At 42.0% G+C, this 15,027-nt stretch overlaps 1 protein-coding gene across 13 annotated transcripts in view; it reads left to right on the top strand.

Annotated features, from left to right (window-relative positions):
- Window positions 1–10,047, top strand: part of EBF3 (EBF transcription factor 3) — a 119,780-nt gene extending 109,733 nt beyond the window's left edge. For 4 of the 13 annotated variants that reach the window (XM_072340316.1, XM_072340324.1, XM_072340320.1 and 1 more), the window contains 3 exons: window positions 941–1,129; window positions 1,579–1,776; window positions 7,578–7,710. In XM_072340316.1, the coding sequence (XP_072196417.1) occupies window positions 941–1,129; window positions 1,579–1,776; window positions 7,578–7,609 (419 nt within the window). In that variant the 3' untranslated portion in view covers window positions 7,610–7,710. Of the gene's footprint in view, window positions 1–940; window positions 1,130–1,578; window positions 1,777–7,577; window positions 7,738–7,894 lie in introns of those variants that run through there. The other 9 variants (XM_072340322.1, XM_072340321.1, XM_072340319.1 and 6 more) reach the window with 4 other exon arrangements.
- Window positions 10,048–15,027: the final 4,980 nt, after the last annotated feature.

Raw genomic sequence — 15,027 nt, 5'->3', positions numbered from 1 at the left:
TATTCACAGTAAATACACAGCGTGTTTGTTTATTATAAAATAATTATGTCTAGGTATCTCCACCTGTTTCTGAGTATTTGCACAGATAAATCTAATTTGATGTCTGTGATTGTAAAGTATTTTGTTTATAAGCATGTGTGACATATATGTTACTAATAAAAGAAATAGTTGATTTAATTTACATTTCGTAATTGAAAACGCATGTAGCATATTGCATTTAAAATTAATTTTGATACTAATGAAAGGAGTGAGACCAGATTATTAGATATGTTCAAAACCGTATTTTTTGCTTGCAACATAATTATTAAATTGATTGCTCAGATAGAAAAAAATGTTGTTTAAAATCCTGATTCTGCTATCTTTCCTCTTATAAGAGATTGTCTTTTAATGCATTTCCAAGCTAATAAGCCTTATAAAATTCTGTGCTTGATCTTGAATTAGTTTTCACTGATGACTACACCTTACGAAAGTGCCAGCTTATTGTTAGTATAAAAATATCAATCATAAAATGAAGACCCCAAAACAGCCTTTTTAAAGTAACTCATTGCAAACAATAAAGTCTTTCTTGCCAGCTCTGGCATTTGAAGGTCTGAAAGTTCACGCAGTGTGTTGGTACCAACCAGGACTCGAGCCTGTTGATAATTGCTACTAAAGACAAACGCGAAGCAAACTGACACAGCTGGATCGAAGAGAGCTTTTGTTGGCTGTCTATGCTAAGAGGAGAGACAACATAGAGTGCTCGCAGATGATTTAAGTAGGGTTGGCGTGATAAGGTTATCTCAAACTGCAAGAGTTGATAGGGCAGTAACAGACAACTCAGAGCAAAGCTGTGCAATCAATTAAAACTGTGTAATATATGATGCATGAGGAAACCCCCCAGCCCTAAGTTTATATTATAAAATAACATTATTTTTTTGGGGTGGGGGGGTTTCTAACACAGTAGGTTACAGTCGCAACACAAGCAGTGTTTCCCCGCGAGGATATGTTCCGAGCAGTACTCCTCAGCAGTCCAATTACAACACAGTCAGCAATAGCATGAATGGATATGGCAATGCCGGCATGCCCAATCTAGGTGTACCAGGTTCCCCTGGATTTCTTAATGGCTCCTCAGCTAACTCTCCTTATGGCAGTAAGTGTCTATTTTTGGTAACACATCATCATTTAGATTCATATTTACTACAAAATCAAATACTTGCATTGTTTTTGATTTTCTATACTGTGAGCTACTGGATAAAAGGAGGGGTGACTCTGGAGGCTGGACGTAAAAATGAATTTAATAAATTGATCTGTTTGTGCCATAATACCATCTCAGATAGAAAAAAAAAAAAAAAAGAAAAAAAAAAAAAAAGAAGAAAAATTGGACTGCACGATTTGTAACAAAAGTCCAACACAAAAGAGTTTGCCTGTTATCCAGAGAGTGGCCAAGCCGAGGCATTTCATTTCTTTTTTTTTTTAATATATATTTATATATATTATATATATATATATATTTTAAAAGGCAAGGCCCTATCACTCTCTTTTTCCGTGTTTGCCGTGAAAACCTCAATCTGAGTCCTGATTATTTTTGCTTTATTGCAGTAGTGCCGTCAAGCCCTACCATGGCAGCCTCTTCGGTCACCCTCCCTTCAAACTGTAGCAGTACACACGGCATTTTCTCATTCTCACCTGCCAATGTCATCTCTGCAGTGAAACAAAAGAGCGCCTTTGCTCCTGTTGTCAGGCCCCAAGCCTCTCCTCCACCATCTTGCACCAGTGCAAATGGAAATGGACTTCAAGGTGAGCCAGATCTCTCGATTTTCTTTGTATTGCTTTTTGGTGCGTGCACTAAAACCGTTGGTGGTTTGTGTCGGAGAAAGGTACCGTGCTGTATTCTTTGGTTTCTGATGCTCTCCTAGTGATGTAGAAGAAATAGAACAGCGCATGTGATATGCTAAGATTTTAAGCAAATCTGAGGTCAGTTTTAATACTTACTGTTCAGAAAACTCCAGTTGTGACATTTTCCTTCAAGATTTCATGCACTGAATATTAAAGTAAGAACGCATCCCCAGATGCCTCTTGGAGGTTTTGTCTACTCCTTGCATTTCCTCATACATTTTTGAATACAATCATATGGATGTTTGGAGACAACAACATTCCAGCGTAATGTGGTGCAATTTCCTCATTTTACATGAGATGCAGCAGGTGTTGTCAAATGCTTTGAATCAGGAGAAACCAGGTTCAGCTCTTACTCAGTGAGCAGAGCTGCCTCCTGCCCCATCTAGCCAGTCGCGCAGTGGGTTTGCATGCTCTCTGGGCCATAATTCACCCACTGGTGTTATATTTGCCACTTCTGTAAGCGAATGACCAAGTATTTTAATTGAATGAGACAAACTACTACTTCTCTCTCTCTTTTTTTTTCTCTTTTTCTCAATCTGCATGAATTCACGTGAGGCAGCATAATGAGTAATTTGATAATTGATGGCAGAACTTCCATGGGCACCTGCTGGTAGCAGGGCAGTAGGAACTGTGATGCAGTGCATGTTTAGTGGAAGAACAGAAATAACAAGACATGTTTCCTTTTGTGGCATATTTTAAAGTAGAGAAGGTAGTGCTGCCCCATTCATTAGAAACATGGAAAAGCTTTGCTTGCCTGTGTTTTCCAAACAAAGAACCTATCCCACACAGCAGCAATTGCAGCACTTCAGACCAGAAAGGGAATCAGAAAGTGCTGCAGGCACTGTCACCTGGGGGTTGAGACTCTTCTTGACTTTCTTAGCTAAGATAGGTAACGGTTATTTATTCCTAGCATTGCCGTGATATTCATAACAAGATGAGCACACACTGACAAACAGATGAAGACATACACTGTAATTTGCCAGACTGCCAGCTTAGTTTGGATACCTGTGCTCTGTGATATCTACCTCAGGGCACTTCCAAGAGACTTCACCCCATAGAACTGCCTGCACACCAATGGTCCTACCTGTCTGGACCACTGTCTCAGAGTGAATGTCCCTGTATCATAGTTTGTTAGTAACTTCTTTGTCCAGACAAGATAGCATCTAAGTGCTTATTATGCACTCAGCTCAATGAAGGACTGAAGATCCAGTCGCACAAATCTTATTGTAGGATGGATGTTAGAGAAAAGGGTAATTAGATTAACAATTTATGCCATTGCATAAGTCCTTGTAGTCGAAGCTTTACTATGCTGCAGTACATAGAAAACCAGACCAAGCATAAGCAACATTCTTAGAGAAGATAATCCATTAGTAAAAATAATTCTACTTTCCTCCATATGAAAATAAAAAGTTTAAAAATTAAAAGAATTTGTGAATATAAAAAATTATATGAAATAGTTGTAACTTCAGTATGTGAATAAAGGGCTTCCCACTGGCTATCCAATGGGTTTCAGGTGTTTATAAGATCTGGGTAACTGCAGAGTGGGGTTGTCAGAAGAGCGTGAGCAGAATGCCCAATTCCCAGCAGACACTGAGCCCTAATCTCCTCCAGCACCTCCAACCCTCCCAGTAATCACCCACCATCACCCTCAGCTGAAAAATGCCCTTTGTGTAAAATCCTGGCAGACCATTTTGAGTGCACCAGCGCTGATTTAGTAAAGCAGGTGAAATCTGAAGGCCCAGCTGTCCCTGTGCTCAGGGTGCTGTGACCCAAGCAGCAGACCTGGCATTGCCCGTAGTGAATTTCCTCCTGCAGGTGCTGCTAAAGCTCTAAGGATTTCTGTTACATACCCCAGAGACCCTAACTGTTGTGTTACAGAGCTGTCCCTGCAGTACACAGCAGGTGAAGCTTCTAAAACATGAAGGCACTTAGAAGGTTCAGCCTGAGCTGCTGGGAGAGCAGGGAGTTTCCACTTCCTATTTTCTTAGTTATTGTTGGACACGGAGCCCTTTTTTAAAGTTTAATGATTCTCTTTCTGAACGCTGAATGAGAGGCTGTGAAAAAACCTCTTGTTTTTTGTTCAGCAGCCAAACTGAAAATGGGTTGAGGTGTTGATCTGGGGAAAAAAAAGTCACGCTGCCCTCACCTTGCTGAGACAGCAAAACCAAATCTCGTGTTGAACGAAATGACACGGAGAAATAACAGGAACATCTTTCAGGTCTGATAATTCCAGCACCAGTTCTCAGGCTGTGGAAAAAACTGAGATTATTTATGCAAGGTAGCATTTCATCCACAGAGGAAAGCTGGGACAGGGCAGTCGAGGTAAAATCTCTGGGTTTGGATCGTGTGGGATAACATCAAATTGCACTTGACACATCCATGGTGAGTGCCTTCACTGCCATGCTGAGGGGCATCAGCATTTTCATCCAACCTGAGCTGCCCAGCTGGGTCAGTCTGAGCTGCTGGCAGAGCAAGGCATTTCTGCTTCCTATTTTCTTAGGTACTGTTTGACACAGAGCCCTTTCTAAAGGTTAATTACACAGCCGAGCACTGTACAAGAGGCTCGAGAGTTTTCTGATCAGCACGTTAGACCACATTTTCTATGTTAAAATAATACACAGAATATTGAAGACCACAGGGGTCGCAGTGGTCCTCAATCAACAGAGCCTCTCTACACAGCTGAGAGCACCACTAGCAACAACCATGGACATTGGGTCAAGCTGAGACAGAAGCAAAAATTCATGGTCAAAGGTGTTTGTTTCTAAGGTGAACCCTGCAGCTGATGGATCTGGGTAGCAGGGGATGGCGTGCTCTTTTAACCTGGAGCAGGATGTCCCCTCTATCGTTGTTTGTCATTTTCTGCCTATTTAATCCTGAAATAATCAGCTGTTTTGCACTCAGTGCTATGGAAGGTGGTTGGTTATGGCAAGCCATCAGCATGCTGACACAGTCAGGCCATTCAACTCCCTGCTTTTCATATCAAAGCTTGTTATCACTGTGAACAGATAGTCAGGTGAGAACATGGCAAATTCCTACATGCAACAGCCCTTCAGACAAGGGCAGTGCTTTTATGGGGAGTTTGGGTGTTTACTGCAGCAGTTCTTGCTAAGTACACCCCTGTGGGACTTGTCTGTGCAAGAAAGATTCTGCTCTTGCTGCTTCTGAGATGACTGCCAAGGAGTGAGCATAGAGAGGTCTGTAACCAACACAGGGACTCAATATTCTCCTAAAGGGATCCAAGACAGAAAAATTCACAAGTATAAAAAGCAGACATACAGGTGAAATCAGTGCTAAGGTGTAGCCTCCTTCCTTACTACACTCGGGCTGTGCTGTGCATACATGCATCCTGTGCCAACTGATAGTGCAACAAGGGTGAGAACTTGGAAACTGCAGAGAGAGATGCTCTCCACTGCACTGCAAGTACAACTTGCTCCTGTAAGTTGTAATGGGGCCTTTGAGCCTTATCCAAAAACCCACAATGTTGTTAGCTTTGTATGACTTCCATTGGAGAACCTATGATCAGAAGGTTAAGCACTTCCATGTTTCTTAAGAGCCGAATGCTAGAATATGGGTTCCTTAGGGCAGAGAGCTTTTTCCTGTTCAAAACAATGAATGTATAAGGTATACAATATTTTTTTTTGCACAAAAGAGCCAGCTTGCTGCAAAGCTGGAAGTACAATTTGTGTTCAGAACTCAGTTTTCAACTGTAATTTGCTTGTTTCTGACTTTGAAAGATAGTGCAGTCTGGATAAGCCTTATGACTGTAATGCAGAGAAAAAGGTTCTCTGCATTCTTTTAAAACAGCATCCTGCTTAATTTTCTGGTCTCCCCCCAGATGAAGCTATTGTTATTTACAGGCTTGCCACCTTGCTTGTCTTTAGGGAGGCATTTGCTATCAATTTGCACAGAAAGAATCAGAGAGCAGCAATTCGCGACTGTCAAACGTCACAACTAAAATAAATAGTGAAATAAAAGAGTAGAGCACCAATTTTGTACCACATCCCCATTGTGTAACAGATAGAATTTGACAAAAACAGCCGAATGGGCTAAACAAAAGATTTCAGCCCTTATTCTCCTGCATTCAGCAGCTACCCAAACTTCCACAAATATGCCCCACACCTGCAGGCATTCAAGGCCAGGCTGGATGTGGTTCTGGGCAGCCTGGTCTGCTGGTTAATAATCCTGCACATAGCAGGGGGTTGGAACTGGATGAGCACTGTGGGCCTTTGCAACCCAGGCCATTCTATGATTCTAAATCAAAAGTTAATAACAACTTTCACTAAACACGTGATTAAAACATGCAGGGTACTGCAAAGTTTCCCTGTGAAGAGCAGAGCAGATGAGCACTGCTGGCTTGCACTGTGCTCAGCATGCTGGCACAGCCTGTGTCCCTCCATCATCCCCACATGGAGTGAGGTGATGGATCCCAGCTGAGTGAATGCAGCATACAGAAGCACAGTGTATTTCGAGATGACCTGTGCTGATCCTGCTCTCTAGGGTAGCTGGGGGCTGTATTGCAATAGAGCAGACCTCCAGCTGGCTCTGGATGTGTTCTCATGGTCACGAGTGCCCAGGGCGGAGGTTCCCCTTCCCATCCTCTGGGCCAGAACACCCATGAGTGAATAGCACAGCTGCTCCCCAGTGGGATGGGAAGACCAAAAAGGGAAAGGGAACCCAGCCTGTGAAGGGCTGTCAGGGATCTCAGAGCTCCTCTCACCTGGGTTGAACGTTCAACAGAAGCATGGGATGCAGACTGAGTGCTCCTGCTGGAAGCAGTCTCTGTAAACAAATCACCATTCGTGAGCTGTTTTATTTCCAGTTGTGTGACCTCTGTCCCGCTTCAGGTTTGAAACATGCACTGAAATTACAACTGTAGCTCCTGGTTGTTGTAGGGGACTCTGCCACGTTGCGAACGTGTGTGTACACAAGTCTTCCAAACCATGAAGTTGTACCAGGGAATCTGAAATAAATTAATATTGTTGAAATTAATGAACTGAGAAATTGAAGTTCACATCGCTACACGAACAAATTTATTAATATCTGTTGTACATAAATTAATGAGAAATATCATTATGGCAAAAATCAAACAACGCTACAATTAAAGACAGTCTAAATTATGTTTCTACCAAGGAGTTAACTGGAGAAAAAGCAGCAGGCTTTGGTATCTCAGTGTTAAACTGGAGGAAAAACGAGATGGCGGGATAGGGATATTAATCTCGTGCCTTTTTATAGCAGTCGGTGTATGGATTTGAGAGCAGGTGTACAGCACTTGGCTTTGATCTTAGAGAGTCCTTGACTTGCTTGGCCCTGCTATTGTGATCAAGTGCAATTAGGAGAATGTTGGAATGAAGGTTTTCTGCTCATGCTCTGGTTTTGGGGAGGAAGCAGAGGTCTGCGGGTCTCTGCTTGCTGGGCAGGGCCCTGCCATCCCCAGGGCTGGCTGCTAACAAAGGGCAAACAGCAGGCATGCAGGATGCTGCCAGCAAGAGCATTGGGATCTCCTCCGCAACAGTGCAAGGGCGCTGTGTTGGGAAAGCATTTGTGCAGCACTCCTCCCCTTTGCGCAGCGCTGGATGCCAACGGGCCGCACTGTGCCATAGATGGGGACACCCCGTGCGATGCTCCGTGTCCGCCCGCCGCGAGCTGGATCTGCCTTGTTCTACAGCATGCAATAACAGCCGGTTTTTCTCTTTTTCTTTTAGCTATGTCCGGGCTTGTAGTCCCGCCAATGTAAAGTCATTTTGTTTACCTACCGTAGCGCCAAGCTTCAAGGACGGGCTTAGGGGACACGTTTAGTATATTAAGACATGCTGATGGAAAACAGTGTCTTCAAACAGAATCAGCAACAAATCGAAATGCTACAAAAACAAAACAAACAAAAAAACAAAAACAAACAAAAAAAGACTTTGTTTAAAGATTTTATTTAAACTATTAAGAATCTACATGCAAACAACCTACTTCTCCATGAACAATTCCATTTTATTGACTGAATTTTTTCTCATATTTTCACATTTCTCAGTCCTGAAGAATAAGGAAAAAGCGACGCCTATTTTGTATAAAGTTTCTGATTACGTCTTGGCTATGTCTAGTACTTGCTATGTGTTGGGAGAAACTTTGTGGATGCACCATTTTGATTATCATGAAACACTGATGAAAAATGCCTCCGAACATTTTTCTGTACTCATACCTAGATTCACAATGGTTGTGTATCTCTATAATGTGAAATATTTTTTTGTGGTGGAGCAAAGGGGGCCAAGGAGGCCGCGAGCCATCAAACTGGAAGAAGGATGGATGAATATATGGTCGGAGCAAACAGCGGGGCGGGGGCGGGCGCGGGAGGGTTTATCATTGCTTAACTTCATCTTAACGAAATGGAACTTTGTAACTTATTGTAGTTAGAAATTGTAACTTTGATATTGAATTCTCTTGCCTTCAACAAGCACACTGACAGAGAAAAAAATTGCTACTGTCTGTTGGTAAAAACCTATACTTCCACTGCTAGAGCTTCCTGTTAAGCAAGTGTGATCTGCAACATTTTTTCAACTTTTGCTAGCACTGTATACTATTGCATTCTTAGGCTACTGTGAAGTCTATGTTTCTTGTACCAGAAAATTGTCCTTTTGACTTCTAGATCCTTCTTCCCTAATGTGTTTTGTATGTGGTTATAAAATTGTAGACTTTTGTGATTTTGCCAAAGTTGTAGCTAAATATTTATACACTTGTCTTGAATTTTTTTCAGATCCACTTAAATATTTAGAAAAGCAAATTTTATTCCTTATGGAGCCTGTAAGGAATAAAATAGTCTTACCCATCGCAACACCTTCTTTCACATCAACACTCGCTGTCACTAAGGGAATTTATTTTGTAACATATCAACTATAAATATTGTATTTATCTTTGAAATTTTGTATATTGCTTTCCACCATTTGTTTTTCCTTGTATGTATTGCTTTTTGTCATGGCCTGGAATGGTGATGCTGAGAGCAGCATTCAGCCAACAGCAGTCGCCTTCATGTTTTTCTTTGAAGTAAATCAGCGTCCGTGCGTTTCGTTTGTACTTGGTGAAGTTGCTCTTATTTAGACTTTCCATCCTTTTCTTTACTTTTCTTTTTTTCTTTTTTTTTTTTTATTATTGTTTTTGAGGAAAAGTCAAATTCATCATTTATTTTTATATGATTTTTAAGTTATCAGAACAAATAATTTTGAAAAAGAAGTTGTTTGTTGTATAGTCAAATCCAATTTGTGCCACACGGCTGTAATGAATACTAGTAGAATACGTGCATGTGATACAGCCACAAAAAAGAGGAATCTGTTTTGTGGTTGCTTTTCTTTCCCCCTCCCCCCCCCCCCTTATTTTTGTTTCTTTCCCCTCCCTCCCTTTATTTTCCTTCTATTTTCTTTCGTTCCGTTTGTTTTGTTGTTGTTCTTTTCGTTTGGTTTATTTTACCTTATTCCAAAGGCTGTAACAAGTCGTTGTTAGCTGCCACCCATGACTTTGCCACATAGCTGAACTGTGTTTACTGGGAAAAGTCAGAGGCCTAAAAGCTTAAAATAAATCCACTTCCGATGTTTTAATTAAAACGTTTGCCACATTAACTTCTCCGATGCCTTAAAAGTGAACTTCTTTGAAGAACTTTTGTGCTGTTTTATCACAGGCTTACACCACAATCGTTAACCGCTACTTCATTTGGATGAGTTCTGGTGTAAAAGAAAAGCACAAACCCGGTGTCCAACTCTATCACTCCTTTACGTGTCTCTTTTCTGCTGCACTCTGCATCCTCCCGAACCCTGCACTGTTTAAAACAGAGACAAGTTTCACTCGAGATCAGGATCACACGTGATTTTTAAATGCCTGGGGTTTGTTTAGTTCGGTTTCTCACTTTTTTTACGGAACTTTTTGTAATAGACCCACGGACAACTGTACTTTTTAAACTGGAACGACCTCCATCGTGTTTTGTGGCTGTTAGTGCCAAATCCATAGTGAGAAACGCGTTCGGTTTTCTTTTCCTTTGCACTAAATGGTTTGCAAACGCAGCACTGCAATACGTTTTGCAAACTGCAGCAGAATTTAAGGGTTGAACCAAAAAGGAGGGATGTCTTTCTTTCTTTTTTATCTTTTTTTTTTTTTCTTTCTTTCTTTCTTTCTTTCTTTTTTTTTTTTTCTTTAACCTTTCTGGGCAAAAAAAAAAAAAAAAAAAAAAAATTAAAAAAAAATGCACATTTTAGTAAAGTGTTTATTAAAGGGTTTAAAAGAACGATACAGTGTGTCACAGCCAAGAAATGCCCCGCGCATTTATTTGGTGATAACCAATAAGGCTTAGCTAAGTGGAAAAGCCTGAGAAGTCACTTTGGAACTGAATTGCCTCAGTTATATTTTGCCTAATAAGGTTCAGAGCTAACGAAGAGGTCACGTGTACACGTTAAGAACGTTTGCAAGTTTCTTCATAACTGCAACCTGTTTGTGTTTTAGATGACTTAGAGCACCCATTGCTTCATCGTCTCCGAACGGAAAGCTTCACTAAATGGTAGATTTTACTGTTAAAGACCCTACAATAAGATTGTTTTATCTGTACATTTTTTCATATATTTAACTGTATAAAAAAAAAAAAAATGTTCATTTTACACAATATTTAATTAAAGTATTTCTTGTCTGTGAATTTCATTTTTTAGTAATTTTATCTGCTTTGATCATTAAAAAACAAAAACAAAAACAAAAACAAAACCCAAGAGACTAAACCCAAAACAAAAGAATGCAGCACCAGGGCTCTCATTTCTAACCACCAGTGCTCATACGTCTGGATTCAGAACCGTAAGCCACGAAATAGGTTTGCCCTGGGAAGAAGCCAGGATCCTGGGAAGGAAGGCAGCTGCCTGCTGCTCCACCACAGTGATGCATCCCAGACAGCCCGTATGTAAAGGTAACGGCAGAGCTGCTTCTTTTTGTTCCATTTTCAGACAGCATTGTGAGATTCTGTCAACAGGAAAAGTTATTTTAAACGCAGCACAACCCAAATTTTCCATGCGGTGCTTTTGCACCGAAGGTCAACCTGCTTGTTTTCTCAATGCTGATAAGAAAGCAAATGTTTTTGATAACCATAACACTGAAATATGTTGTCTCTTGGACTCCAGCATGTGTAGTGTGCATATCATGTACCTGAGTATGAATGACCTGAGGTGGGCATGAGCCAGAGTTCCTGGGCACAGTGTGTGTGCATTGGAGGCGGCTCCAGTAATGACCCGAAGCTGAGCGCATGTTCTGACACAGGAGGCAGATGACCAGGCCACTTCTGCTCCAGCACTGCCAGGGGCTGCTGGAAATGTCAAGAAGGCGCTGAGATAACCGAGCTTGGAAGAAAAAATACGTACGTGCACGTGTGTATTCCTCCACAAGATGGGCAGGGTGCCTTTGGTGCCCCGTGCTTCTGTAGTTCAGTGATGGAGTGTGATGAGGAGCTGCAGCGTGCTGTAGCTACATCCTAGAAATAAGAAAAGACAGGATGTTTAACTGTGTTTCCTCCGATATTTCCATCATTTTCATATTTGATGTTAAAAATAGGGAGCACTTTTGATTACGAGTATTATTTTGCATTGACAGCCATTTCACTCTGTGTATATTCCTGCGTACCGTGTCTAACCACCAGCACAATCAGACGCGCTCCACAAAAATAAGACTTCTTATGGGGATGACAGTCTGCACGATGCCTACTGGCACTGTTCCTTTCAGGTTCGTTTCAAAGGTTTGAATAACAAGTGCCTAAATGGTTGGTCTAACATCCAATACAAAGAAAACACAAAGGAAAGTAAAACACACATTCTGCGGTGCGGACGACAGGTCCTAGAGCGATCCAGCACCCGGGACACATCTACATCCATAACTTGGTAATCACCCCGCCAGGAAAACATGTTGTGTCAGCTCTAGCCAAGTTTAGAAATGCGAAGAAAAAGATGATAAAATTTCCTTAATCAAAATGAAGGAATAGAGTCTCTAAAAGTATATGCCAATTATTGCAGAGCAGCTTTTTAAAGTCTTTCAAGCTTTTAAAGATTATTCAAAGCACTTGAAATAGGCTTCAATCTAATGCCTCATTTCATTGCATTAAACAGCCTAGTTAATAAAGAATCAATATATTCAAAGGGCAAGGTTATCTTTTGTCTATAAGGGGTGGTGTCATTCTGAACCTTTTATAGTTCAAATGCTGAAAAAGACCTCATGAAATCCATACTCATCAAGTGGGTCAACTAGAGCAATAAAGAGGCCCCTGAAAGAATGGCTGCACTCCTTTAAAACAACTATAAGTCTTATCTCCCCGCATAGTGCTTGCGCAGAATCAGCCAGAAAATGTCAATTTCTCATCAAGACAAGAGGCCCAATGATAATTTTTTTCTAGAGAATACATACAATTAGGAGAATGCAGAAAGGCCCCATCAGTGATTTGTAGCTTATTATGTCACCGGCAAGCTGCGATCTACCGCTAAGCAGATAATAAGGGCTGTTGATAACTGAAGTGTCAATATGCCAAAGAACGATTTTTGAATGTGAGCCCTTGTGCTTTTTTTTCCCCCTCCTCGTGCAGATCGCTGAGCCTGATAACCGAGCATCTGCCAACCGACACCGCGCGCCGGACCACACAATTAATGCCATGAATAAATAGCACAAAAGAGTTTGGATTCTTTATACTCTTTGAGACAATTCCCTGTTTTACCCTTCAAGGATTTCTTTTATGTTCGAATAAGGTTGCTTTTAATGAAATTTAAACTCATCAGAGGAAATCAAACCCCTCAAATCAGATTACAAATTGATTTTTTTTTTTTTTGGCCACTTGTCATTATACAAAGTACTGCCATAAGTTGTACAGGAGAAGGAAGAGAAAGTGCCGAGTCTTGAGTAAGAGTATACAGACGGCCTTTGAAAAGGCACATGAAAGAGGAACGCTCCTAAAATCCCACAAGAAAGTTTCAAAGAGTTGATGTGTGTCACTTAACAGGTGATCGTCACCGTTATGATCATAACGTGCTGGTTATGAAGGAAAAACCACGCTAGAACTTCGGCCTGCATGCATTTAAATCACCAAACCCAAATGATCTCTGTTTTTTCCCATATATAATGCTAGATGTCATTGTTACATACAAGGAATTAAACATTATTTCTCAGAACTCAGGTAAACAGCAGCAGAAGGTGAATCTGAAAGCAGGTCTGGTACCCCTCCCCATTGGTGATGTTCCCAGTGTAGCCTGGCCAGCTGAAATATGATTCTGGCAACAAATGCTATATTTAGTCATGATCTTTTTGTTTCCTTCCACGTTCCAATAAAGTTGCTGCTGTGCTACCACGTTTTTGTTTTCTCTTTATTTATTAAGGGCAGCTTGAAGAATGGAGACATAGTAAATCGGTTACTAAATGCTAATTTTTGTTGCCCGGAAATTTTAGAGGACTTCTGTTGTGATGTGAGAACGTGTTCCACTTGTCTTGAGATAAATGAAAAGATTGGAGAAACTACTTTGTAACAAGGAAAGGCATTAACTGCCCCAGACCATTGGGGATGGTGAGGATGGTGGGGATCCGCTCCAAGCAGGCAGAGCTCACAGCATTGTATAGATTGCTCAAAATCAAACAGCCCACCAACCAACCAACCACAAATGGACAGAAATGGAAACTGAGTCTACAACTGGTCTGTGTAATACAGCCAACAAGATCTGAAGCTGTCCTGTACTGACAGCGGGATTAACATAGGGACAGCAAGGGGAGGAAGGAGATCAGACAGGAGGAAAACATGGGGGGGCTGCATAGAGTGGGGCTGCCCTGGGCACAGGGCTCTGGAGCTGCCATTGCCTCGGCATGGCTGTGGTGCCAGCAGGCAGTGGGATGCCAGCATCCACCTGATCAGACACAGAAGTGCTTGAAACCACAATGACCAGAAATAATACTAATTCAGAACCTGCAATACGTTACCTTGTAAGGCTGTATGGGCAGACCAAGTGTCACTCAGTGAGAAAAGGGAAATAAGTACTGAAGAGTGTAGGAGCCACACTGCAGTGGAATCACTCCAGCTCAGTCCCATCTCTAGGCATGCCAGCCCTCCAGCAGCCTGCCCAACCCCCCCTGCTGCCCCATGTCCTTCCCTGGGGCAGGACATGGGGTCGGGGGGGGGGGAGGCAGGGCTCACAGCTGGCAATAAAAGCAGGATAGTCAGGCAGCTTCACAGGCTTGGGAAAGTCAGCTGTGTGAAGCAAACACTGAAGCATAGATTGGTTTGGAACAAAAGCTACCAAAACATACTTGGGGTAGAACACCACCAGTTTCACCTACATCAGGTGAAAGGGGCAGGTTTGTACATTTGTGGGTCAATGCTGGAAAATCTCACAGTGCAGCCATGCTGAACAGAGCAGCTCTGGAAGAGCCTTCATTCCTGACATCAGTGAAACTGAAGGGTAGGCATTTTGACTAATTGGAATTTCTGTTTTTTCATCTTAAGGAAACTGAGCTGACAGAGCTGGAACCAAAGCCAGCAGGTGAGCCCAGCCATTGCTCTGCTCCAGCTGAGGAACTCAGAGAGGAAGGTGGTAGTGAAGAGCTGCTGTATCGGCTTTTGCAGCCAAGCCATAGCAGACAAAAATCATGGTTTAATCATCTGCAGGGGGGTAGGAAAGGAAGAAGGTCCACAAAGTAGGGTAAAACAGTTATTGGGACAGTGGGGGCTAGGGAGAGGGCACGAAGTTTGCTCTAAATCAGAAAGTAGCACTGCTGACAGAAAGCCATGCAGAATGGACTCTGCTGTGATGCCAAACATGGCCAGTCCCATTTAGCAGGTGGCAGGGGCAGGATGAAGGCATCACATTCATGCTGTGCTGCCCCATGAGGTAACTCCGCCCTGCTCAGGCACTTTGTGATTGATACGTGCTTGCAAAAGTGATGGAGTTAAGATTTTTTTCTATAGAAGTGGGAAGAAAATAGAAGAAACTTACCTCTGGGTCTTGTAGAATCGAAATCTCCATAGAGAAGGGTGACAGGTAAAATCACTTTGAGGTCTTGTTGCATGTAGTCTGCCAATGATGGCTGGGGCATTCCTCATCATTCAGCATCCACGTGTCTCACTCATTTCAGTTTATTTTCAGTCCACAGTGCTATGTCTGCATCATGTGGGGACCAGTCATG

Source organism: Excalfactoria chinensis, chromosome 6 (assembly GCF_039878825.1).
Source record: "Excalfactoria chinensis isolate bCotChi1 chromosome 6, bCotChi1.hap2, whole genome shotgun sequence".
Taxonomy (NCBI): domain Eukaryota; kingdom Metazoa; phylum Chordata; class Aves; order Galliformes; family Phasianidae; genus Excalfactoria; species Excalfactoria chinensis.
Note: the sequence above shows the minus strand (reverse complement) of the source record. Positions and strands in the feature narration are given on the sequence as shown.